The sequence below is a fragment of the Moschus berezovskii genome, chromosome 5 (genome assembly GCF_049115385.1).
Source record: "Moschus berezovskii isolate FMDL1 chromosome 5, NW_MosBer_1.0, whole genome shotgun sequence".
Classification (NCBI taxonomy): domain Eukaryota; kingdom Metazoa; phylum Chordata; class Mammalia; order Artiodactyla; family Moschidae; genus Moschus; species Moschus berezovskii.
This window is the reverse complement of record NC_142464.1, coordinates 111,234,374-111,261,115: the sequence shown is the minus strand read 5'-3', so window position 1 is coordinate 111,261,115 and position 26,742 is coordinate 111,234,374. Positions and strand designations below refer to the sequence as shown.

Sequence of the window (26,742 nt, the reverse complement as noted above, 5' to 3'; positions counted from 1 at the left end):
TGACTTGGTCGCATTATTACAAAATACAGCAGGATAGACCTGCCCAGCCATCACAGCAGGACGTTCATTTGTGATGCTGCCTTAAGGAGATAAGGAGATGAGAGCAAATTGTTCCAGCGGCTCTGGCTGCCCGGCCAACAGTTCGGAGGAGGAGCTGCCAGAGGGGCTGAAGGAGTACGGGAACCTGGAACTGGTATTCACAGTGGTGTCAGCCCTGATGATCGGCCTACTGATGTTCTCCTTGGGATGCTCTGTGGAGGTCCAGAAGCTCTGGGGACACATCAGGAGACCCTGGGGCATCGCTGTGGGACTGCTCTGCCAGTTTGGGCTCATGCCTCTCATCGCTTACCTCCTGATCATCAGCTTCTCTCTGAAGCCGCTCCAAGCTATAGCTGTCCTCATCATGGGGTGTTGCCCAGGGGGAACCGTCTCAAACATTTTCACCTTCTGGGTGGATGGAGATATGGATCTCAGGTAAGTTATATGAGAGAAGCTCATATAACCCCCTGCCTGGGGTGGGTGTGGGAGGCTTACACGTTTGTGTTAAAAACTCTGCCAATCTAGATAGAGTTTCCAGTGGGAAACATTTTACAGAGACTTGTTCAGTCCCAGAAGGACTTTCTTCCCCCCCACCCCTTGATTTTTGGCCACACCACACAGCATGTGGGATCTTAGTTCCCAGACCTGAGATCGAACCCACACCCCCTGCAGTGGAAGTGGGGAGTCTAAGCCTCTAAACCACCAGGGAAGTCCCCAGGAGTTTCCTTTTGGAACTTGAAATTAACTTTGCTATGACTGTCCTCGGTTTTACTGGCAACTGTTATTCTTTTCTGAGTAAAGGGGTTGGGTTCATACACAGTAGTGAAGCCACATCTCTCCTCACCCAGTGGCCCTTCCCAGGTGTGAACTCTTCTCACCCACACTGATGGCCTTAACAACAGTCCTAATTTCACAACAGGATCAGACTCCCAGGGAGCTAAGGCTAGTTGGTTGCTATTGTAGTGGTGGTGATGGTGTCTGCACAAGCAGAATGAGGGCCTCATGACCCTAATGAGCACCCTTATGAGATCAGTATTTTGGGGGATTGGATAAGGGCGCTTCAGGGGTATCCTGTTTTAAGAGGCCTGTTGAATTGACTTGCGGAGTAACACAAAGACTCTTAAACTAAAACTTTTTTGTGGCTTTGCAGATGCTTAGCATTCACTACTAGAACCTCATCCCTTCCATTTAGGTCAATGACCTTGTTCCCAGTTACAGTGTAATTGAATACCCCCGGGAGACATTAAGCTTTATCATTCATTTACATTTTAATGAAAAGGAATTAATCACATATATTTTGGAGTACTTGTTTCGATGAGGGGGAAAAAAGGGCATTTGAGGAAAGGATGGAGTCACAGTTATAAAAATGAAAGGGCTACAAAGCAGTGGTCTTTCTAGAATCTTTGCTTACTTATGAACAAGCTGTTTCACCTTTTGCCCCGAGAAAGACCTACTTATACATTTAAATCTTTGTTCGATATGTATGCCATTTAGTTGAAATTTATTGTACAATGAATGAATGAATCAGAGGTGCTGACTTTGCTGGGAGTTGGCATTAGTGAGTCAGCTTGCAGGTATGGGTTTCTAGTTTCCTGCATGGGCTCAGTGTTTAGCATATGGAACTTATTTCACCAATAAATTTTAATGGGTTCATGCCAAGCAGACCAATAATTAATTTTCATATGGTTATGTTTTTAGTTACCCACTTATCAAAGATTTCAAATGAATCATTTGCCTCGCTCATTTAAACCCTCCCCCCTCAATGTGCACTGCTAATTGAAACTCAGTAAAGCTGACCATTAACATAATAATTGGGAAATGATAAATATTCTTTACACAAAGTATATATAACAGTGATAAATTCCAGGGACTGCAAGTTTTTGGAAAGAAAAAGGAAACATATTTATTAAGTACCCTGACATGCATGGGATTGATGCTTTCATGTATGCTTTTTCTCTTCTTTCTTGGCCCTCAAAATAACCTTGTAAATGACCTTTTATAATTCTGAATTTTATAGCTGAGAAAATTGTGTCTCAGATTGGTTAAGTAGATTGCCAAATGCTACAAATTGAATATGGCAAAATTCAGATTTAAAGTCAAAGCTGTTTCTTATCAGTCTGCAATTTGGGCACTTTCTTCAGTGCTATTTATTAGCACAACTAGATCTTCTGAGTATGAGCATAAATCTTTAAAACAATTTTTTTTATTGGTGTATAGTTCCTTTACAATGTTGTGTTAGTTCCTGCTGTGCAGCAAAGTGAGTCAGCTATATGGTTACCTAAATCGACACTTTTTCGAATTTCCTTCCCATTTCGGTCACTTTTGAGCACTTTAGGTCACTTAGAGCATTGACTAGCATTCCCTGTGCTGTACAGTCCGTTCTCATTCGTTACCTATTTTATACATAGTAGTGCAAGGAGATCCAACCAGTCCATTCTAAAGGAGATCAATCCTGGGTGTTCATTGGAAGGACTGATGCTAAAGCTGAAACTCCAATACTTTGGCCACTTCATGCGACGAGTTGACTCACTGGAAAAGACTCTGATGCTGGGAGGGATTGGGGGTAGGAGGAGACGGGGACGACAGAGAATGAGATGGCTGGATGGCATCACCGACTTTCACATGAGTTTAAGTGAACTCCGGGAGTTGGTGATGGACAGGGAGGCCTGGCGTGCTGTGGTTCATGGGGTCACAAAGAGTCGGACACGACTGAGCAACTGAACTGAACTGAACTGAGTGTATGTCAGTCCCGATCTCCCAATCCGTCCTAAACCCCCTTCTTTCCTGCTTGGTATCTGTACCTTTGTTTGCTACCTCTGTGTCTCTCTGTCTGCTTTGCAAATAAGTTCACCTGTACTGTTTTCCTAAATCCCACATATATGTGTTAAGACACAGTATTTGTTTTTTCTCTTTCCAACTTACTTCAGTCTGTGTGACTGTCTCTAGGTCCATCCATCTCTCTGCAAATGCCACAATTCTGCTCCTTTGTGTGGCCGAGTAGTATTCCGTAGTATGTATGTATCGCTTCTTCTTCATCACAATTCTGTTCCTTTGTGTGGCTGAGTAGTATTCCGTGGCATGTATGTATCGCTTCTTCTTCATCACAATTCTGTTCCTTTGTGTGGCCGAGTAGTATTCCGTGGCATATATGTATCGCTTCTTCTTCATCACAATTCTGTTCCTTTGTGTGGCCGAGTAGTATTCCGTGGCATGTATGTATCGCATCTTCATCCATTCCTCTGCTGATGGACATTGAGGTAGGAGCATACATCTTTAAACAGTGTTCTTAAATACCTCTGGCAAAGAGAACATTTATCTTCATCTCTTATTAGGCAACATTATAATAAAAGCACCAATAATAGGAAGTCTGTGAAAGGTAAAACTCTTTTTACTTTGCTTAATTAGCTTTTAACTTTGGTCAAATTATTTAACCTATAAGCTTCATTTGTTAAATGGGGTTAAAATTACCTATTCCCCATGAGACTGTATTTTAAGGAGGAAATATATATGCAGGATGCCAGGCACATAGTAGGTACACAGTAAATATTAGCTACTTTCCCCTTTTTCTTATAAAATTTTGACTTCAAGCCTCACAAACAAAAAAACAAAACAAAAATCAAGTAAAAAAAATTAAATTCCAAGAAATGAAATTTTTAAATGGGGACTAAATACTAGATTTTCAAAAGCTTATAGATACAAGAGTAATAAATCTTAATTTTATGTAAAAATTGTAAATTGGAAACTCAATATTATTGACTGAAACAGTATTCAAGTTCATTGCTTTTCTTACTTGATTACCAACAAAAATAACTTTTAAGAGAAACTCAGTAGACAGTCATTGATAGGAATTCTGTTTTTCATACTGGATGAAATCCAAGAGTGTTTAGTTCAGCATCTGGTAGCTCAGATGGTAAAGAATCCACCTGCAGGGAAGGAGACCCAGGTTTGATCCCTCGGTTGGGAAGATCCCTTGGAGAAGAGCATGGCTACCCACTCCAGTCTTCTTGTCTGGAGAATTCCCTGGACAGAGGAGCCTGGTTGGCTGCAGTCCATGGGGTCGCAAAGAGTCAGACACAACTGATCGAGTAACAGTTCCACTTTCACTTCTTTTTACGAATGACATTTCGATTTAGTGCTCTGGAGACGACCCCAGTGTGCTCTTCACTCTGCTTCATTCAGCCTACTTTGGTTCTCCATGTCACTCCAAACAAGCTGTTTTAGAATCAGCATGTCTGAACTAGTTTCTGTATTCTGGGTGTCTGATGCTGACCCCCGTCCTCTTCCCAATCACCTGGGCTCATCACCTTAGCAGTCCCCTGTGACTCCACACGTGCTTGTCTTCCTCTGTTCAGTCCCGTGGCTCGTACTGTAGCCCAGCCTCTTGGTGTCACGCAGAGCTTGGCTTCCTATCTCTCCACTGTCATCACCTCTGTTCAGGCCCCACACTTCCTTTCTTGGCCAGATGTGGCATCTTCACAGTGTAATCTCTGCCTCCCATCTCTCCATCATGGTTTTGTAGTACGTGGTTAAGGTAGGCTCTGAGATTTGACTGCTTGTCTTTATATCCTGACTTGGGACCTCTTTTTTCTAAGTAGAAACCATAGTAGTTCCTTTGTGGTATTATGAGGAGAAAAGAAATATATGCATGTAAAGATTTTTCAACATCTGCTAAATTGAATAGAACCTAATTCAAGTCTAACGGACTTCTGCAGGTTTATTTCCCATTAACCCCTTAAGCACTAAGAATGGACTACCAGCTGTTCTTTAAACATATTGCACACTTAAAATTTTTTTAAAAATTTATTTATTTAGCTGTGTCTGGTCCTTTTGCAGCACGTGGGATCTTTAGTTGCGGCATGTGGGATCCAGTTCTCCAACCCGGGATTGAATCTGGGCCCCCCACGTTGGGAGCTTGAAGTCCTAGTCACTTACTAACTGGGTCATCTTGGCAGGTCATGTAAATTCTGTATGCTTTAATTTCATCAGGGAAACCCACTTCTAAAATAGGGAAAAACATAAGCTGCCTCACTGGTTGTTGCAAGGATTGAATGAGGTAATATACATACACACACACACATATATATGTGTGTGTATATATATAAAGTTATTATTATTATATAGGTTAGGCAAAAGAGCACTGTGTCAGAGGTCTGTGTTTTAGTTCCTGCTCAAGGAGCTGTGTGTCTTTGAGCAATTTGCCTTTTTGGACTGTGTCCTCATTTGTGAAAGCAATGGGTTAGACTCTCTGAGGTCCCTTTTTCTTTTCTTTTCATTGTAGTTTATTACAGGATATTGAATATAGTTCCCTGTTCTATAGAGTAGGACCTTGTTGATCCATTCTATATATAATAGTTTGCGTCTGCTAATCCCAAACTTCCCATCCATCCCTTCCCTGCCTACCTCCCCCTTGGCAACCACAGGTCTGTTCTCTGTGTCTGTGAGTCGGCTTCTGTTTCATAGGTAAGTTCATTTGTGTCATATGAGGTCCTTTTTTCCATTGTGGTAAATATAGATAACATAGCAGTTACAGTTTTAGCATTTTTAAGTGTACAGGCAGTGGAATTAAGTACATTCAAGATATTGCAGGATCTGTTCCCCAACCAGGGACTGAATCTGGCTCCTGGCATCAATAGCCTGGGATCCTGACCAGTAGGCCACCAGGGAACTCTAGTTTGATAACTTTTGATGTTATCTGCTGTCTTCAGCAGCAGAGAAAGAATTCTGAGTACTCATGGTAGGTCCTGAGAGAGTCAGTGGCCAATTTTGATTTTAAAGAAGCTCTTGATCCTTCAGCAGAGACCCTGAAAACAGGACTTCAGATTCTTCAGGTCTGCTTAACAGGGCCTGGTGGAGAACTGAAGAGAAGAGAGACAGAACGGAGACTGAATCCATGTGACTTGGTGTAAGTTTCTGTCTGTAATGCTACATACTTTAGTATTTTTTTCCTAATGAAAATAATACCCACACATAGAGTTGATGAAAAGAGTGCGTGTAATGAAGTCTAATACTTGGCATGTGGTGCTCAGTAAATGCTGATTACTGTTCTTGAGAAGCAGCAGACAGGAGTAATGCTTATATTGGGGGATGAAAAACCTGGCCTGGAACCTATCTCTAGGGCCAAGTCTATTGATCTGATCTTATAGTATATTCCATTTCCCTCTGGCTAGCTAGATAATTTTATAAGTGGTTTTTTTTTTCAGTGGGAAAGCAAATGTATTGTTTCACAGTTTTGAGTGTCAGCATTCCAGTTTTTATTGGTTTCAAGCTAAAAACCATTGAATAATTTAAACCCCCATTGCAAAATAGTGTACCCATAGACACTACACTTTAGTATAATGCACATATAAGTACAGACGTTTTAAAGGAGGTTCAGGGTTTACCTGTTTGTCCAGACTTGTTGAATCTGTCTCATTATTCTCTATAATAGTTTGTGGACGGTGATGCCATTCTGCTTAGTGCAAGCGGAATCTCGTTATACTGAAGTCAGATTTTGCCAACAGTTTTCCTTGGTGAATAGCTGAGAGACCCAGTTGGCCGCATCCTCTGTTTATGCTGCGTTGGAATTTCATGGCAGGAAAACAAAAGGTGTGACTATCCATCACACTCATACACATTCACTGTGTGCTTTTCCAAGCTTTGTTGGTATTCATCATTGTTGGCAGAGCACCAGGGTCATGGATTGCCATCCATCTGTGACCATTACTGTGCGTGTGATGGGCATGAGTTGTGTGAAGGGTGGCAGTCGTCACCTGTGTAATCAGGGGTGTAGAATGAGCCTGATAGAATCTCACAGTCTGCTTCCCGCAGTCATGAATCCTACCTTTTTGGTGCGTGCATCATGCTCAGTCTCTTCAGTCGTGTCTGACTCTTTGCGACCCCATGGACTGTAGCCCACCAGGCTCCTCGGTCGGTGGGATTCTCCAGGCAAAAGTACTGGAGTGGGTTGCCATTCCCTTCTCCAGGGGATCTTCCCGACTCAGGGATAGAACCTGTGTCTCCTGCCTTACAGACAGATTCTTTACCCACTGCACCACCTGGGAAATGCTACCTTTCTGGGATTTGATCCCAAGCCATACAGGAGGAAAATGCTATGCTAGTTCTCCAGAAGTTCAAGATCAAAGCGGTGTAGTATTGACTTCCTTTCAGCATGCGGTGGTACGAAGAGCCAGAAATGTAGCACTATCGTAGACTAGGAGTTAGGAAGTGTCCCAGACACACTCTTCATGCACACAGAGATTTGAAAGCTGTGGCAAACTGCTTTTCTTCCTTAATTTGCTCTTCAGTTAGGAAGAAGACTTTGTTTAACTCAAACATTCGTTGTTGTTTTTTTAAATTTTATTAATTTATTTAGGCTGTGCTGGGTCTTCATTGCTGCGAAGGTTTTTCTGTAGTTGCAGCAAGTGGGGGCTACTCTCTAATTGCAGTGAATAGGCTTCTCATCGTGGTGGCTTCCTGTGGCGAACGGGCCGAGGGCAAAGATCCCAAGGGCTGCAACTAAGACCAGCACAGCAGTAAATAAAAGAAAATAGATCAGTTTCATACCTTATACAATATAAAATATAAATTTTAGATGAGCTGAAAATATAAATGTAGAATATAAACCTATGAAAAAGTAAAAAGTGGGGGCAATATTTGAAAAACTTCAGGAGAAGGGCAGATCTCTAATAAAACAGGGAACTTAGAAGCCAGCGGGGGATAAATGGACAGATTTGAATACCTCTGTGTTCATTATTTATTGTGGCAAAAGTCACAAGCATAGTTAAAATATAAGCTTGGAAAAATGTTTGTGTTACATTTGATGATATGAAATCAACCCTGAATATTCATTGGAAAGACTGATGCTGAAGCTGAAGCTCCAGTACGAATCTGGGTAAACTCAGGGAAATAGTGCAGGACCAGGAAGCCTGATATCCATGGGGTCGCAAAGAGTCGAACATGGCTTAGTGACTGAACAGCAACAACCCTACTTTTAAAATAGCTCCTGCAAGTTGAGAAAAGAAAAATCAGACAAGCAAGGCTGTTGTGAGGGGGTTTCCAAGAGCCTAATAAACATTGGAAAGCACGGTCTGGCAGAGAATCAGATGTCTAACAGAAGAAGGGTGAGATGCATTATCCAGTGTTCTCATGGGAAGAAAAAGGGATTGATCACCTCCAGTGTAGGGAAGATTGTGAAATATAATACAGTTTTTTGAAAGTAATCTGGTAGTATCTATTAAAATGAAAAACAGGCTTTTGACATAGTGATTCAACTTTGGAGAATCTATTCTACAGAAGGGAAAGAATTATTCAAGTGAAATAGGTGTAAGAATGCTTATTATAACATTGTTTATAAAAGAAGAAAACTCAAAGCAATTTTTCATCATTAATGGAGTAATTGAGGAAATTTTGGCATATTTATGTTGCAGTTCTTTTGAAAAAAAAATGAGTTTCTTATATCTATTGTCCTGAAAATGACTGGGATATTAAGTGGAAAAGAACACAAAAGCAACCAAGCTACAGAGTAAGTTGTATTGTGTGATTGCTCTAAAAAGAAAAAAGAACAAACCTCTATTCAATGAACAAGCAACCATGAAATAGCAATGTTTAAATGAAAACAGAGAGGAGAAGGATGATATATACAAATACTTGTGAATTACCTAAGTCTAGTTTTCTGAAAGGGTCTTAGATTCCCAGATGGGGGATTGTTGATTCAAAGGGTAAACACATGTGTAATTTTGCTTGCTTAGCAACTTGCTTAGTCGCTAAGTCGTATCCAACTCTTTGCAACCCCATGGACTGCAGCACGCCAGGCTTCCCTCCTTCACTATCTCCCAGAGTTTGCTCAAACTCATGTCTATTGAGTCGGTGATGCCATCCAACCATCTCATCCTCTGTCCCCTTCTCCTCTTGCCCTCAATCTTTCCCAGACTCAGGGTCTTTTCCAATGAGTCAGCTCTTTGCAGGTGGCCAAAGTTTTATGTTGCCAAACTCCTTCCAGGTTTTGTGCCATTTTGCATTTTTACTGGCAAGATTGAGAGTATAGCAGGAGTATTATTTTTCGCCATGCCACATGGCATGTGGGATCTTGGTTCCCTGACCAGAGCTTGAACCCGGGCCCCCTGAATTAGAAGCATGGAGTCATAACCACTGGACCATCAGGGAAGTTCCCAGAAGGAGTATTTTTAATATCACTGAAGTATAACGATTGCTGCTTTTCTGGGAGTATAAGCATTCTTTTGATTGTTGTTGTTCAGTCACTCAGTCGTGTCCAGCTCTTTGCGACCCCGTGGACTGGAGCACGCCAGGCCTGCCTGTCCCTCACCATCTTCTGGAGTTTGCTCAAGTTCATGTCCATTGCATCGGTGATGCCATCCAGTCATCTCATCCTCTGATTCCCTCTTCTCCTTCTGCCTTCAGTCTTTCTCAGCAACAGGGTCTTTTCCAATGGAGTTTGCAGCAGGTGACCAAAGTATTGGAGCTTCAGCATCCTTCCGATGAGTATTCAGGGTTGATTTCCTTTAAGAATGACTGGTTTGATCTCCTTGCTGTCCAAGGAACTCTCAAGAGTCTTCTCCAGCACCACAGTTCAAAAGCATCAATTCTTCAGCACTATGCCTTCTTTACCATCCGGCTCTCACAACCGTTCTTTTGATAGAAAATGTCAAAGTCATCACAGGGAGATTATTTTATAGGCAGGGTACTTAATTAAATGGAAACATTGGTGATTCATAGTATGGGGAAGAATGATGGTTGACGTGCTGGCCTGATCTAGTGCTGAGGACCCTTGCTGTCTCTGTAGCTGAACTTAGCCATGCGAAGGGTCTCCTCCCCCTCTCCTTGGTGGGGTGGGAGGTAGTAAGCCTCAACCTTTCAGCCATCTGCACCACAGACACAGGTTAGGCATTTACTACGTGCAAGGCAGGTTGCTCTGAGAACCTAAATAGTGAATATTAAAACATTCTCTGACTTTCTAGGGCTAGCGTTAAAGTGAACAAACTCTTGCTCTACCCCTGGTTTGTGTTGTATGATGTTCCCTGTGCCTCAGTTCATCAGTAGAGCAGCACTATTCGTGTCTATAGACAGTTTATACATTCATAAACAGATTGTATAATTCTCCTAGCAATTTTAAAGTATTTTGTTGACCTGAAGAATATCTCATTTCCATTTACCTTGCGTCCGTGCCAAGTCACTTCAGTTGTGTCCTACTCTTTGCAACCCTGTGGAATGTAGCCCATCAGCTTCCTCTGTCCATGGGATTCTCCAGGCAAGAATACTGGAGTGGGTTGCCATGCCCTCCTCCAGGGAAACTTCCCTACCGGAATCAAACCCATGTCTCTTATGATTCCTGCACGGGCAGGCAGTTTCTTTTACCATAGGTGCCACCTGGGAGGCCCTTCCATTTATCTTATTTCCCCTAACTTTGAGCTTCCCAGGTGGTGCTAGTGGTAAGGAACCTGCCTGCCAATGCAGGAGATGTAAGAGACGTGGGTTCTATCCCTGAGTTGGGAAGATCCCCTGGAGAAGGGCATGGCAACCCACTCCAGTATTCTTGCCTGGAGAATCCCATGGTCAGAGGAGCCTGGCGGGCTACAGTCTGTATGGTTGCAGAGTTGGACGTGACTTAGCACACACACCTCTAATTTTACTGATTCATTTTCTTGTTGATTTTATCACCCAGATAGGGACAAAATCCTATAGACAGAAACAGTAAGCCAGTGAGAAGACCGTTGGTCAGAGGGAATAAGCAATCTCGAATATAGCCTGGCATCTTTTGGCTCCGTCCCTGTTTTTCTTGAAACATTATAAGACTTCAGGACCCAGATAAGACTTCTTGGCTCCCTCTCTGAATTGATATAAAAGTGGGAAAATTTTGACGTCTTAAACCATAGATTTGAAAGTAGATTCCTGGTTGTCAGGGATGGAGGAAGGAAGGAAATGAGGAGGGACTGCTAATGGGGTGGAGCTTCTTTTGGAGGTGATGAAAATATTCTGGAAATAGAATAGCATAGTCACATTTACTTAAGATACTTTTTTTTTTTTTAATTGGCTATGTTGGGTCTTAGTTGCAGCACATGGAATCTATAGTCGTGACACGTGGGAACTAGTTCCTTGTCCAAGGATCAAATGTGGGGTCTGTGCATTGGGAGCTCAGCCTTAGCTGGTGGACCACCAGGGAATTCCCCACTAAAGATACTTTAAAATGAAATCTTATTGTCTATGGGTTATGTATCAATAAAGAAGAACTGTATAAGGAAAAGAAATGAATCCTTACAGTGACTATTAGAACATTTAGGACAAGAAAATATTCATAAAATATGAATTAATTGATAGATGACAAGAACTGCTGGAAATCTTTTTCTAGCCCACAAATCCAGCCATTATTTGTTGAATAATAAGACAGGAGGGAGTTTCAAGTAAATTACCTTACGTTATGTGTAAGAAGTTGTGTCCCAGAAGTTGTTTTGGTTAAGGATTAAATTCTTTATTTCAAAACCTCCCTTGTAAGCATGACTTTAATTTTATTTTCAGCATCAGTATGACAACCTGTTCCACAGTGGCTGCCCTGGGAATGATGCCTCTCTGCCTTTATCTCTACACCTTGTCCTGGAATCTCGAGCAGAATCTCACCATTCCGTATCAGAACATAGGTCTGTATTGGGCTTGTGACATGAGATAGTGATGGTAATAATAACAGCTGTTGTTTAGTATGTGTCTGCTTTATACAGGGGATTCTACATATATCTAATTTAATTCTCCACGTAACCCAACAGTATAGATTCTATTACCAGTTCCATTTCTTGTATTTTCAGAAATAGGTGAAGTCACTTGACCAAGGTTGTACACCTGGTAAGTGCAGAACTTGATTTCTGACTCTGGAATCTGACTGCAAAGTCCAAGTTCTTAACGCCTGCAAGCGTTCAGTTTTGAAAATAAAGTCAGAAAACTCACTTGTTAAAAACAAACACACTCTCCTTTTATAATTCACTCGAAAGTAGTCTGACTCCGTGTGACCCACAGGTTGACTGCATCTCAGTGACTCGTATGAGACCTTAGTTCTCCCAGTTTCATCTCACATTGCCTGTGAGCCTCGACTTCCTTACTGATCGACACAAATGATTCTTATTAACTGTTAAAGCATATCCACACATCACAACCACGCCCATATCTTCTTCATCATCTCCCTAAACTCTGTCCTTTCTTTAGAGAGCTGTGTGAACTTACTCAGCTTGGAAGAAAAACTTGGTGAGATGATATGTCTATCCTGGTTTGATCAGAGTCTTTGAAGAATTGATAGAAACTGTGGTTCTTGAACTCCAAAGTGTCAATCTGGAGTTTCAAGTTATCACTTGGAGGGCTTACAACTCATGGCCCATAGTTCAAAACTATGAACAGAGCCACATCCTGATAACAGCTGAAGCCCATTGAATTTGTAAAATTTGAGTGAAGTCTTAATTTAGAAATCATAATTTTATGTGCAACTTCTTCATATTACTAAGAGATTTAATATATTCTGTTTTGATAGTATATAATAATAGGCACTTGTATACAATTTAAGCCCCAAATATTATAAGCAACTTGTATGACTTTGGCTAGTATTACAAGTGAGCAGATTTGGAACGTGGCACTGGAAAATGTCAGTGTATGGCTCCTGTTGGGCAAGTAGACCTTGGCTATTTTGAGCCTGCCTTCAATGTCCTCATTTACTTGTGTTCACTAAACGATCTATTGATGTGTTTCTCTACCTGCCTATGGGTTACCTGGTTACAAGTGAAAGTATAAGAACTCGCTTTGGTTTCTAAAACAGATGGTGTGTTTTGCAATAGGGATTCTTTGCAAAGCAAATCACTCTTTGGCTTCAATTAGAGAAATAATAGCTGTAGTTGTGGAGTGGTGACTCCATACATAGCAACCAAAGAATTTTGAAGACACAAAATGGTCCGTCTGTTTTCTAATCTTTACATTTTCAGTTGTCTCTAAAATCCCATGTGCTTGTTGAAGGATTCTGAGAGAAATATATGATGGCATTCAGTGCTATCATATACCCTTCAAAGACTGTCTTTCAAAGATTAAAAAATTTTTTGGAGGTGGATGCAGAAATAAAATGTTGCTTTAATTAAAGTTTTTATCTAAGTGAAATAGACATAAATTGTTGAGGCCTGGGAGGTAAGGGTAGAGAAAGGATGCCTGCTGTCTGACAGATGTTTCTTCTCTTCAGGAATCACCCTTGTATGCCTGATCGTTCCTGTGGCCTTTGGTATCTATGTGAATTACAGGTGGCCAAAACAATCCAAAATTATTCTTAAGGTAAGGAATTCCATTGGATGTTTCAGACACTGAGACTTGACAAACAGAGGTAGGCAATGACCAGAACAAACACACTAGTAGAATACAGCCCACACCCAGCAATTTTCTTTACATGCCCTGCACTTTTGTATCCAATTGCCCTATTTCCTCCAGTCTGAGGCTTGCCTTATCACTTCCATGGGCCCCCACGTTGAGGCTTATGACATCCTGCAAAGCGTGGAACTCATGCTTCAGGGGCAGAAAAGCTTAGGCCTGCATGTGGACAGAGAGCGCCCATTCACTCACAAGGCTTCACATGGTGGCCTCCAGTGAAGGCTGGTCAAGGCTGCATGAAGTGGGGCCCAGTGTTTAGGATGTGGCTGGTTTCCTGGAAGAGCAGGGAGCAGGGCTCTCAGAAGTATTCCTGGGGAGCCTCTAAAGATGGAGTTTGTACACATAAGCAAGGACTTCTGACCACAGAAATCACTGTCAGAATGAAATCATCAAGAAGGTGTTGAGGAATGATGGGAACTGGGACGTCTTACCTCCTCTTGACTTTCCAGGGTTCTTTTTTTGTTTTTTTAATTGAAGTATAGTTGATTTACAATGTTGTGTTAATTTCTGGTGTACAACAGAATGACTCAGTCTTACATATATATATATTCATTTTTATATTCTTTTTCATTATGGGTTATTCCAGGACATTAAATATAGTTCCTCAGGGTTGTCTTTAGTTTATTGGGGAAACAAGCAAATGTCCTCTTTAAATGGCTTTTAAAAATTATCTGGCTTGAAAGAAGGCATTCTCAACAATGGTGTCCCTCCCCTAGGATTCCAAGTATATATTGTTTTAGAGGACATATGCTTTTACTCTTTTAATATATGCTGCTTTCATGAAGATTTAAAAAAATTTTTAGTTATTTTTTGTATTTATAAAGAAACATTTGGAGCTAATGAGAATTTCGGCAAATAAAATCTCAGTTCCTCTTAGTTTGAGGATTATACATTGGTTCAGCTTAAGCTCTTGGTGTTTTGCTGTACCTGGCAGAACATGCCACTCCATTTGCCTGCATGGATGCTGCTTCTCCACTTTGGCGTGAGACTGAACCACTCCCACCCTTCCTCCAGTGGGGTGGAGAATGAGAGAAGAGAGGTTGAGAGACAGACAGTCGAGCACAGGGAACTGGGGGAAGGATTAAATGGTATGTGTGTGGATTGCACATGGTGACTTTACTGTTATTTCAGTAGGAGAAAATTTCCGGGGTGGTGGTGGGTGGTTATAATTTTGTTTACAAAACAACAGGAAAGAGTATGATCACGGGAACCTCTTCCTTTTTATTTATTTTTGGCTGTGTCGGTTCTTAGTTGCGGCACACAGGCTCAGCAGTTGCCCCGTGGAGTGTAGGATCTTAGTTCCCTGACCAGGGGGTCAAACCTGTGTCCCCTGCATTGGAAGGCAGATTCTTAACCAATGGACCACCAGAGAAGTCCCGGGAACCTCTTACTTTTCAATTACTCTATTTTGAATTACTTCCTTAAAAGAGTACCTAACAAAAAAAATAATGATTTTGGTGTTTCCAAATCCTCTATTAGTTCATCAGTGTCTTTGGAGAAATATTTTCTATATGTTTGTAAAGAGCAAATTCAAAACCCTTTGGCTATTCCATAGGAGTTGCAGCAGAAACTATTTAATAATGTACTATATTTTAGAGTATCTTCATTAAAATTAGGATACTTTAATCATTATTTTGGGATGTCTTCATTCTCTGTTCCTAGTCCTCTTTTAATTTTTTTTTTAATTTTAAATTTATTTTTTAATTGAAAGACAGTTGCTTTATAGAATTGTGTTGGTTTCTGCCAGACATCAGCATAGATCTGATTCACTTTCTGAACAAATTGCTTTTGGTAAATTTTAAGCTCTGAGATCCCTCTCTTGGTAGAAAGTTCAGAGGCCTTTGTGTGTTGCAGCATCTTTGGTTAGGCGGAGGCCCAGTGTTTCCCTGATTTTGACCCCAGGACACATCTAAGGTACACGGGGTTGTTTTTATTTTGTTTTGGTTCTCCACACCCTGAATCATTTAAAATCAAGGTTGATGCTGTCGCTGGGTGCAGAGTTTGCTGTGTACATGATGTGAGTGGTAACTTGCCAAGATCCTGATTTTCCGCCAATATTCTGGGTCTCACTTCCTTTCTTGGAAAAAAATTGTGTTGAATTTTTATTTCTGTTGAACAACAAAAGCATGAGAGTATCATTTGTGAGAGGATAGAGATATCTGTCAGTACCTCTCATATTACATTAATATTAGCTCAGGTGGTCTAATGAAGCATCGGTAAATTTCATTTGCAGAGAGAAGCACAGGAATCAATGCTGTAAGAAGCCTCTGGCAGTTGAAGGGGTGGTGGGAAAACAGTGGTGGGTGGTCAGGCAGGGCAGAGCTCAGACAACAGATTCCAGGGTGGGGTCCGAGAGGTTTTGTGCAGAGGAGCTCAGTTGTGTTCGACTCTTTGTGACGCTATGGACTGTAGCCTGCCAGGCTCGTCCGTCCATGGAATTCTTTAGGCAAGAATACTGGAGTGGGTTGCCATTTCCTCCTCCAGGGGATCTTTCCAGCCCAGGGATCAAACGTCTCTCACGTCTCCTGCATTGCAGGCAGATTCTTTACTGCTAGTGCCACCAGGGAAGCCCTGTGTGTAGAGGTGTTGGATGCTTATTAATAGAGTTTTCCCTTATTTCACAAGTTTGTCCTATCCATGAAAAATTTCACTACCCAGTTCTTCTGGCAAAATCCTCCACTTGAAAGGAAAAAGGTACCGATTATAAAATAAGAAGACTTAGGTTTGTGTTGCGCTTCATCGAATTCTAGCTCCTCAGCTAAGTTACTTGACCACGTTGGACCTCTGTAAAATGACATAGTATTTGGTGGTTCTCTAAGTCCTCTCTTTGCTCCTCTCTTCTAGGTTTCAAGGCTTTTAGAACAGCGGTGGACTTTGCAAAAAGACCATGATGTTCATATATACCTCTTGTATTGATTTGTCTTAGATCGGGGCCATTGCTGGTGGACTCCTCTTTTTGGTCGTTGCAGTGGCTGGTATGGTGCTGATGAAGGAATTTTGGAATTCAGACATCATTCTTCTGATGATCAGTTTCATCTTTCCTTTGATTGGCCATGTCACAGGCTTTCTCCTGGCACTTCTTACCCACCAATCTTGGCAGAGGTACAGTTAAATTATCCATAAACTTTTATAAAGAGGACAAATTAAACACACTGCTTTTGGCAGACTTTGCTGCCTGCCTGTGTCTGGAAGCACAAAGAGTTTTGCCTTATAAAGTGGGTGGAACAGGACGACTCATCATAAAGAGAGTGGAAAGATCATAGTAATTCTTCACGTAAATGAAAAAGTGACAGTGAAAGTCGCTCAATTGTGTTTGACTCTTTGCAACCCCATGGACTATACAGTCCATGGAATTCTCCAGGCCAGAATACTGGAGTGGGTAGCATTTCCCTTCTCCAGGGGATCTTCCCAACCCAGGGATCATTCATTAATGGTGTCAATATCCCAATCCTAATTTCACAAATTACAGCTTCCCATCAATTTGGCCTTGGTTTCAAACCACTTGTTGGAATCTGGACACACTTCTCTTCTTAGTCTAATAGTTTAAGACAATGGGTGAGATGGTTTCATTTAATATAGAGATCATTCTAGAGGATGAGCATGGATTCAAAGATTAAGCATTTACCTGTTGTTTGTGCCAAATTTTAAACAAAGTGCTAATTATAAAGGGCAAGAGGAGATAGGACAAATTCGAGAAATACAATAGGAATTTATCTTAAATATTATCTTTACAGTGTGGGGTATATAATACATAAATACTGTTGTTCTTGTTCAGTCACTAAGTCATGTCTGACTCTTTGCAACCCCATGGACTGCACCATGTCAGGCTTCCCTGTCTTCCACTATCTCCCAGAGTTTGAGCAAACTCATGTGCCATTGAATCAGTGATGCCATCTAACCATTTCATCCTCTGTCATCTCCTCTTGCTGCCCTCAATCTTTCTCCGCATCAGGGTCTTTTCGAACGAATCAGCTCTTTGCATCGGGTGGCCAGAGTATTGGAACTTCAGCGTCAGTTCAATTCAGTTCAGTCACTAAGTCGTGTCCGACTCTTTGCGACCCCATGAACCCCAGCACGCCACGTCTCCCTGTCCATCACCAACTCCCGGAGTTCACCCAAACCCATGGCCATTGAGTTGGTGATGCCATCCAACCATCTCATCCTCTGTCATCCCCTTCTCATCCTGTCCTCAATCTTTCCCAACATCAGAGTCTTTTCAAATGAGTCAGCTCTTCACATCAGGTGGCCAAAGTATTGGAGTTTCAGCTTCGGCATCAGTCATTCTAATGAATATTCAGGACTGATCTCCTTTAGGATGGACTGGTTGGATCTCTCTGCAGTCCAAGGGACTCTCAAGAGTCTTCTCCAACACCACAGTTCAAAAGCATCAGTTCTTTGGCGCTCAGCTTTCTTTATAGTCCTACTCTCACATCCATACATGACTATTGGAAAAACCATAGCCTTGACTAGCTGGACCTTTGTTACCAAAGTAATGTCTATGCTTTTCAATATGCTCTCTAGGTTGGTCATAACTTTCCTTCCAAGGAGTAACGTCTTTTAATTTCATGGCTGCAATCACCATCTGCAGTGATTTTGGAACCCAGAAAAATAAAGTCAGCCACTGTTTCTCCATCTATTTGCCATGAAGTGATGGGACTGGATGCCATGATAGTTTTCTGAATGTTGAGCTTTAAGCCAACCTTTTCACTCTCCTCTTTCACTTTCATCGAGAGACTCTTTAGTTCTTCACTTTCTACCATAAGGGTGGTGTCATCTGCATATCTGAGGTTATTGATATTTCTCCTGGCAATCTTGATTCCAGCTTGTGCTACTTCCAGCCCAGCGTTTCTCATGATGTACTCTGCATATAAGTTAAATAAGCAGGGTGACAATATACAGTCTTGACGTACTCCTTTTCCTATTTGGAACATGTCTGTTGTTCCATGTCCAGTTCTAACTGTTGCTTCCTGACCTGCATACAGGTTTCTCAAGAGGCAAGTCAGGTGGTCTGGTATTCCCATCTCTTTCAGAATTTTCCACAGTTTATTGTGATCCACACAGTCAAAGGCTTTGGCATAGTCAATAAAGCAGAAATAGATGTTTTTCTGGAACTCTCTTGCTTTTTCGATGATCCAGCGGATGTTGGCAATTTGATCTCTGGTGCCTCTGCCTTTTCTAAAACCAGCTTGAACATCTGGAAGTTCATGGTTCACGTATTGCTGAAGCCTGGCTTGAAAAATTTTGAGCATGACTTTACTAGCGTGTGAGATGAGTGCAGTTGTGTGGTAGTTTGAACATTCTTTGGCATTGCCTTTGTTTGGGATTGGAATGAAAACTGACCTTTTCCAGTGCTGTGGCCGCTGCTGAGTTTTCCAAATTTGCTGGCATATTGAGTGCAGCACTTTCACAGCATCATCTTTCAGGATTTGAAATAGCTCAACTGGAATTCCATCACCTCCACTTGCTTTGTTCATAGTGATGCTTCCTAAGGCCCATTTGACTTCACATTCCAGGATGTCTGTCTCTAGTTGAGTGATCACACCATCGTGATTATCCGGGTCGTGAAGATCTTTTTTGTACGGTTCTTCTGTGTATTCTTGCCACCTCTTCTTAATCTCTTCTGCTTCTTACCGTTAGGTCCTTACCATTTCTGGCCTTTATCATGCCCATCCTTACATGAAATAAGCATTATAAAATATTACAAATGATAACACTCCACACTGTTTTGCCTGTCGATGAGATGAGCATTATCATACAGTGTTGGTGGGAACATAATTTGGCACAAACTCTCTGGAAGGCTGTTTAGCCATATCAACAGCCTTATAAATATTTATAGCTATTAATTCAGTGACTTTATTTCTAGAAATCTGTCCTGAAGCTAGCAAATCAGATAAACACACAAATACTGATGTGCAAGGATATTAATTTCAGTGTTATGTGTGAATATAAAAAATAGAGACAGTTTAAATATCTGACAAAAGAGAGATATTTAATTCATGACTGTGTCTATGTGAGTAGTATAATTCATCCATTTTAACGCTTTTGAAAAATACTTGAAGTAAGTTTAAAAAGGGCAGGAAACTATGCATTTTGATTCTCACTTGTAGAAAAAAATAGAATTTTATGCTTAGAAAAATATTGGACAAAATATTGTCCAGTGGCTAATACTCCTCACTCCCAATGCAGAGGGCCTGGGTTCAATCCCTAGTCAGGGAACTAGATCCTACAAGCTGCAACTAAAAGTTTGCATGTCACTACTAAAACTCTGTGCAGTCACATAAACAAATAAGTATTTTGGCTTCCCTGGTGGCTCAGTCAGTAATCTGCCTGCAATGCAGGAGAAATGGGTTTTGATCCCTGGGTTGGGAAGATCCCCTGGAGAAGGAAATGGCAACCCACTCCAGAATTCTTGCCTGGAGAATTCCATGGTCAGCAGAGCCTGGAAGGCAGGCTATAGTTCATGGGCTCTCAAAGAATTGGATACAACTGTGATTAAACCACCATTGTGAAAAGTGTTTAATTTTTAGTAGTGGGATGAAGAATAATTTTAGTTTCTTCATATTTCCTTGATGTATTATTTAAATTTTCTGATGAATAATGAATATGCACTACTTTTAAAATCAGAAAATTATTATTGAAAAATAAAACTGTGCCATTAAATTCCAAAAGTGATGTTTGGGAATTATTGTTATTTTTTTTTCATGTTAACTGGTACTTTATTTGTTTACAACCTAAACATTGTTGGGGATTCCCAGGTGATGCTAGTGGTAAAGAACCTGCCGGCCAACGCAGGAGAGGAAAGAGACATGGGTTTGATTCCTGGGTCGGGAAGATCCCCTGGAGTAGGTAATGGCAACCCTCTCCAGTACTCTTGCCTGGAGAATTCCATGGACAGAGGAGCTTGGCGGGCTACTGTCCATAGGGTTACAAAGAGTCAGACACGACTGAAGCAACTTAGCACAGCACAAACATTGTCAGTTTGAGAAGAAATCCACTGTGATATGCAGATCTCCCCATTTAAATTCTAGGGTTTCTTTTTTTGATCCTTGGTAAAATTTTATACAAGAAATAGAATAGACACATATGTGTATTTGAAAACATGAAGTGGGTGATTTTTAATCAGCTTTACGTTTTTGTCTTCTTGGGAAACATTCAGGATGGTACCAAATACTTGGTGAGGCTCTGCCAAGTGTATCTCATTTATTTCTTACTGCAAGTCTAAGAGGTAGATACTCCTGGTTACCCATTCTACAGATGAGCAAACCCTTTGGAGAAGTAACTTGACCAAGTTCATAGAACCAGAATGTGGCGGAGTTAAGATCTGGACCTGGGTTTTTTTAACAAGGTCAGTACAGCCCTATCTGCAGGGGGCTGATTCCAGGATCCTCTGAAGATACCAGACTCCAAGGATGCTCAACTTCCTTATATAAAATGACATAGTACTTGCGTTTAACCTATGTACATCTTCCATAGGTCTTTCCAGGTGGCTCAATGGTAAGGAATCTGCCTGCAGTACAGGAAATGCGGGTTTAGTTCCTGGGTCGGGACTATCCCCTGGAGGAGGGCATGGCAACCCCCTCCAGTATTTTTGCCTGGGAAATCCCATGGACAGAGGAGCCTGGTGGGTTACAGTCCATGAGATTGCAAAAGACTCGGACACAACTTAGTGACTGAGCATGCATGCAAATCTTCCATATACTTTAATTGTCTTTAGATTACCTAATACAATGTAAATGCTATATAAATAGTTGCCTGCAAGGCAAGTTCAAGTTTTTCTTTTAGAAACCTTGCAGAATTTTTCTTTTCCAAAATATGTTTGATTTGAGGTTGGTTGAATCCATGGACTGACTGTCCTTAGGAACACAGCCTTGAGGATTTGAAATATAATCAAGTCTGGAGAGAAGGATTCCTATGGCAGAGTGTAGTCAACAGTCTTGTTTTTCCCCACACTTGATGGCTTGAGAAATATCAGGACTGAGATACTGCATTTGCTTTGTGAATGGTCCAGGTGTGAGGTACAGCTGTGTAGCTTAATCATGTCAAGTTATGGACAAGGTCTCTGAAAGAAGTGAGAGTAACTGTAGAAAGCATAACACGGAGCAGGATGATTAGAAATAGAATCAGAGTCACTGAATTTGCCCTGTACTAGTGATAATATGTTTACTCCCACATCACACACCCTTGTTACCTTCACATCTCAGTCCAGTTTGCATAGCGTGTAAGTTGCTTCCATCATGTTCGATTCTTTGCAACCCTATGGACCGCAGCCCACCAGGATCCTCTGTCCATGGGATTCTCCAGACGAGAATACTGGAGTGGGTTGCCATGCCCTTCTCCAGGGGATCTTCCCTACCCAGGGATCGAACCCTTGTCTCTAAGTCTTCTGAATTGGCAGGCAGGTTCTTTCCCACTACAACCACCTGGGAAGCCAGTTTGTGTAGAGGAGCTGCCTTCTCAAATGCCCTGTCCTCCCTTTGGCCATCTGTGAAAACCTCAAGATGCCCTTTGGAAACTGGAAAAGCTGAAACTGCCTAACCCAGCCTCCAAGGTCCTGCCTAGGTTTTCCTTTTTTCTCCTTCCTGCTCTTCCTTTCTTCCTCCCTTCTCTCTTCCTTTGAAAACAAATAAAACAGAGAAAAGTAGACAAAACTTATTACTAATCCCTTTGACCAAAGAGGTCATTGCAGACATTTTGTTTTCACATAGGATTTTTATGTTTCTTTTTTTGATAACTAATTTTATTTATTTTGCCATGTTGGGTCTTCGATGCCATGAGGGCTACTCCCGAGTTGCAGTGCACAGGCTTCTCCACGCGGTGGGTTCTCTTGCTGTGGAGCACAGACTCTAGGGCGAGTGGGCTTCAGCAGTTGTGACTCCTGGGCTCTAGAGCACTGGCTCAGTGGTCGTGACCCCCAGGCTGTTGTCCCGCAGCATGTGGGATCTTCCTGACCCAGGGGTCGAACCCACACCTCCTGCACCGGCAGGCAGATTCTTCACTGAGACACTGGAGAAGGCCTGTTTATTTTCCAGTGTCATTTAGTTCGCTGTTTAGTTGCTAAGTCGTGTCCGTTTGCGACCCCATAGGCTGTAGCCTGCCAGTCTCCTCTGTCCGTGGGATTCTCCAGGCAAGAATACTGGAGTGGGTTGCCATGCCCTTCTCCAGGGGATCTCCCCACCCAGGGATGGAAGCTGAGTCTCCCGCGTTGGCAGATTCCTTACACTGTTTTGTCTCTGACTCAGTTTTCCATTCTCGCCTCCTCCAGTTCTTCACTTCCCACAAGCAGTGCTTACTGACCAGGCCACACCCATACCTGTCCCCAAACCGCCTTTTTCCCACATTAAATGCCTCTTTCACTCTTTCCATCTTTTAATCCCACCCTTCCTCTGTGAAGCCTTCTCTAAACGTGGCATTTATGCCACTTTTCTGAATTGCTACATCATCTCCCTGACCCGTGATCATCCTTGGTCATGTGTTGTTTCTGTGTATCTTGTCTTTTCACCCAGATTCCCAGGGAAAGGTTGGTAGAGCCATATTCAAGAGGTGCTTCTTAAGAGACTGCCTACAGAGTAGGTACTCAGCAAATACTTATTGAAGCATTTTTAGTAGTCGCAGCTCATGGCTTGCACTTATTACTATACATAAGAGATTTTTGTATAGTCCTTATTGCTGGTGCATAAAATTTCTGTCTTGGTAGGTGCAGGACAATTTCCTTAGAAACTGGAACTCAGAATGTTCAGATGTGCTTCACTATGCTGCAGTTATCCTTCACTGCCGAGCAACTGGTGCAGATATTTACCTTCACATTGGCCTATGGACTTTTCCAGATGCTGGATGGGTTTCTCCTGGTTGCTGGTACGTAAAGCTCCCAGTGAGTAGGCTTGACTGAAAATTGTTCACCCAGTTCACAAATTCCTTTTTTAACATGAATCTACATGGACTGCCCTTGTGATACATTTTTAGCATGACATTTCTAGGGAACATAAAATGTATAAACAAGATCCTGTGCCACAAGTGGAAGTTTCATAGGAAAAAAAAAAACTGTGAAAGTGAGCTTATAAACCAATCTGCTTTGTAAAAAACAATGCACTCGCAGAACTGTCCATGAGCAATTATTTAATCTCAAAAATGACATTTGTTATGTTTTATTAAGAAATATCCCAAATGTTATTTCACAGTACTTCTGTGACTAAGAATTGTGCTGACTGGCTGTGAAATATAATGCATACACATATATTAAAAAAAACATAAATATATATGTCCTTGGGCTTCCCTGATGGCTCAGACAGTAAAGAATCTGCCTGCAATATGGGAAACCTGGGTTTGATCCCTGGGTTGAGAAGATCCCCTGGAGGAAGGCATGGCAACCCACTCCAATATTCTTGCCTGGAGAATCCCATGGACAGAGAAGCCTGGCAGGCTACAGTCCAGAGGTCGCAGAGTCAGACATGACTGAGCAACTAAGCACAGCGCAGCACATATGTGCTTACCTATCCCTGTCATTATGCAGATTCACGGAAGTTAAGTTTAAAATATATTGATAGATTAATCTTAGCCATTGTGAATTTATTGTTGTCACAGAACAGATTTGACTAAGACTCAAAGATTGCTGATATAACTGATTATATACTGATTACTGATAGAGCATCAGTATAAGGAACACTAGGGTTTAATTTTCCTACAAGATATATTCTAGAAGAGTAAAACCCCGGTCTTAGATCCAAATTTTAATACCTTCTCATGGTGAGACTGTTTTTGAAGGAATACTCGTGGTCCATTCCCAGTCACAAGAGCACCAGGGGAGTTGCTGACTGAATGAGACTGGATGAACGGATGGACAGATGGATGTATGGATGAGTTGTCAGCGAGCGTCTCAATCACAGAAGGTTCATTCCAGACAGAAATAGCCATCCTGATACACTGAATTATTTTGTTCTAGTTTTCTCTTTTTCCTCTTTTTTCCCCATGTGTTTATACATACGTGATACAAAGCAAACAAACCCCCAAAGTTCTGACCCATGTACAATGTTACCAAGTTATAGTCTTTGCCAAAGTGATTTTTAATACTGGTGTGTTTTAACATTTAGCATATAAGATGTACAAGAGGAGATTGAAGAGCAAACATGGAAACGAGAAGCCAGGTTGTCAAGAAGCCCGCCATAGGAAGGAATCCACTTCTCCCAAAGAGACCATTGCTTTCTTGGAGGTGAATGAAGAAGCCACTCTGAGTCCTGGGCCATCAGGACCCATGGATCTCCACGGGGCTCCCATGCCAGCTGGTGACATCTCACGTGCCAAGTAGGGGCTTGTTGGCTTGACTGCTCCTTGCCTTCCCCAGCAGCCAGTAGAGACAGCGTAGAGCTGATGAGTGAATCTTGTTGGCAGGGCTTATGGGAATGTTTGAGTGTGCGATGTTAACATATTTATATCTTTGTGTGGATTGTGAGTTGTCATAGGATCCCCTTGGAGAATGTGTTCTATTTCTGGTTCTTCCTTTGGGGGTTGACACAACATGTTTACTAGTTGCTGTGTGTGTTCTTGTCTCCCGTACAGTGAAGAGTGATCCCCATCATCACATGAAGTCGTCAAGCTGTGAATTTTAATCTCACAAGAGTTATGACTCTGGGTAGAGGAGATGCCCTGCAGGGCAAGGGCAGAGTCTGGACCCACTTGACTTCTTGACTTTGGGCAAGTGCTTTGGGGTAGTGGGGAGAAAGCATGCAGCTCTTATAAAAATGGGTTCTTTTCTTAAATGATGATTGTTTTTTAAGGGCTTGAAAATCTTCTTAGATTTATAGATGTAATATGAAGGATTGCATTACAGCCCCTAGAGGGAATCTAATGAAGGTGATATTTTTACTCCCTAGAGATAGGCACGTGTTTATTCTTCTAATATATAGATTTATGAGTTATATAATTTAAAAGTGCATTCCATGTATACTGTTTCATAAATCACTCAATGGACATGAGTTTGAGCAAACTCCAGGAGATGGTGAAGGACAGGGGAGCCTGGGGTGCTGCAGTCCATGGGGTTGCAGGGTTGGACGTGACTTAGCATGACTTAACATGGCTGGACAACAACCAGCAATATATCACAGAGCAGCTTTACACGTCAGTCTGCGTTGATCTACCTCATCCTTTAGAACAGCGGCTTCATAGGAGTACCCGGTGTATGGGAGGATTGTAATTTATTTCACCATTTCTTATTCAAGGACATTTAGATAGCTTTCAACTTCTTGGTATTACAGTGCTGTTACAAACACCTGGGCCTCCGTGCCAGTATTTCTGTAGGATCATTTTCTAGACTTGAATTGCCAGGCTGATTGCACATTAAAATGCTGGGCAGAGAGCTTTCTGGCAATGTTGTACCAGCAGTGCCTGAGAGTGTCTGGTTTCCCACAGCCACATTCATCTTAATGATCGTTCTGCTTTGTGAAACTATCTCATTTAAAATTGCATTGTTAAAATTGAGTGAAGCAGAGTATTTTTCCTGAGTGTCTGTTCATGTCCTTTGCCTGCTTTTCTATTGTAGTTTTTCCTTTTTGAATGATAAATTTTAACACGTGGTGGACAGTGACTCTGCTCTGTTTTGTCAATATTTTACCTCTCTTTTATCTCTTAGTTTTGTATAATGTCTTTTGCTGTATGGAAGTTTCACATGTTCAGCTTTATTAGTCTTTCAAAATTGTTTTTTGACCTTAATATCTATCAAATGTTAGGATATTTATATCTTTGTGTAGATCATTAATTGTAAAAGGACCTCTTTTTCATGAATGTATGTGGCCTCTTTTCAGGGAGTTCTTTTTGGGGTCAACATATTTACTAGCTGCCATGTATACTGTCTGGCAGTAGATAAAACCCATCCTTCTCTAACATTATTAAAAATACTTCCTGTATTTTCTATTACTTTGATCGACTAAATATGTACATATTTATTCTATTTTGAATTTATTTTTTCTATGCTATGTTAAAAATCAAATTGTCCTAACATCATATACTGAATCAGTCTTTACTGATATGAAATGCCACTTGTATCATATAACTTTCTATTACTGTGTTTTATTGGGCTCTGTTTGGTTCCATTTTAAAATTATTTGTAAATTGTGAAATGTGTAAAAGCATATTGTCTGAGATTAGTGCTTTACAATTTTATTTTGTAACTACATCCAAGAACTTACAGGTTATATATATAATGTCAATGGTTAGTATGGTGTTTTCCCAATTAAGGACATCTTCATGGTAGTACAGAGAGAGACATATTAGGTATCACAGGCATGTTTATATGGAAAGGAAGTACACACATGTGTGACATGATTGTTACTTTGCAAC

General features: G+C 41.4%; 1 protein-coding gene across 2 annotated transcripts; it reads left to right on the top strand.

The window, feature by feature from the left end:
- The first annotated feature begins 97 nt into the window (after positions 1-97).
- SLC10A6 (solute carrier family 10 member 6) lies at positions 98-26,448 on the top strand. 2 transcript variants are annotated; one of them, XM_088836461.1, is made up of 7 exons: positions 98-474; positions 11,548-11,666; positions 13,235-13,323; positions 16,343-16,518; positions 23,111-23,268; positions 24,501-24,711; positions 24,967-26,448. In XM_088836461.1, the coding sequence occupies exons 1-7, from the start codon at positions 98-100 to the stop codon at positions 24,974-24,976; spliced, it is 1,140 nt and encodes a 379-aa protein (XP_088692587.1). In that variant the 3' UTR covers positions 24,977-26,448. The 2 variants fall into 2 exon arrangements, with proteins under 2 accessions (XP_088692587.1, XP_088692588.1); XM_088836462.1 differs by having other exon boundaries at positions 24,501-25,045.
- Positions 26,449-26,742: the final 294 nt, after the last annotated feature.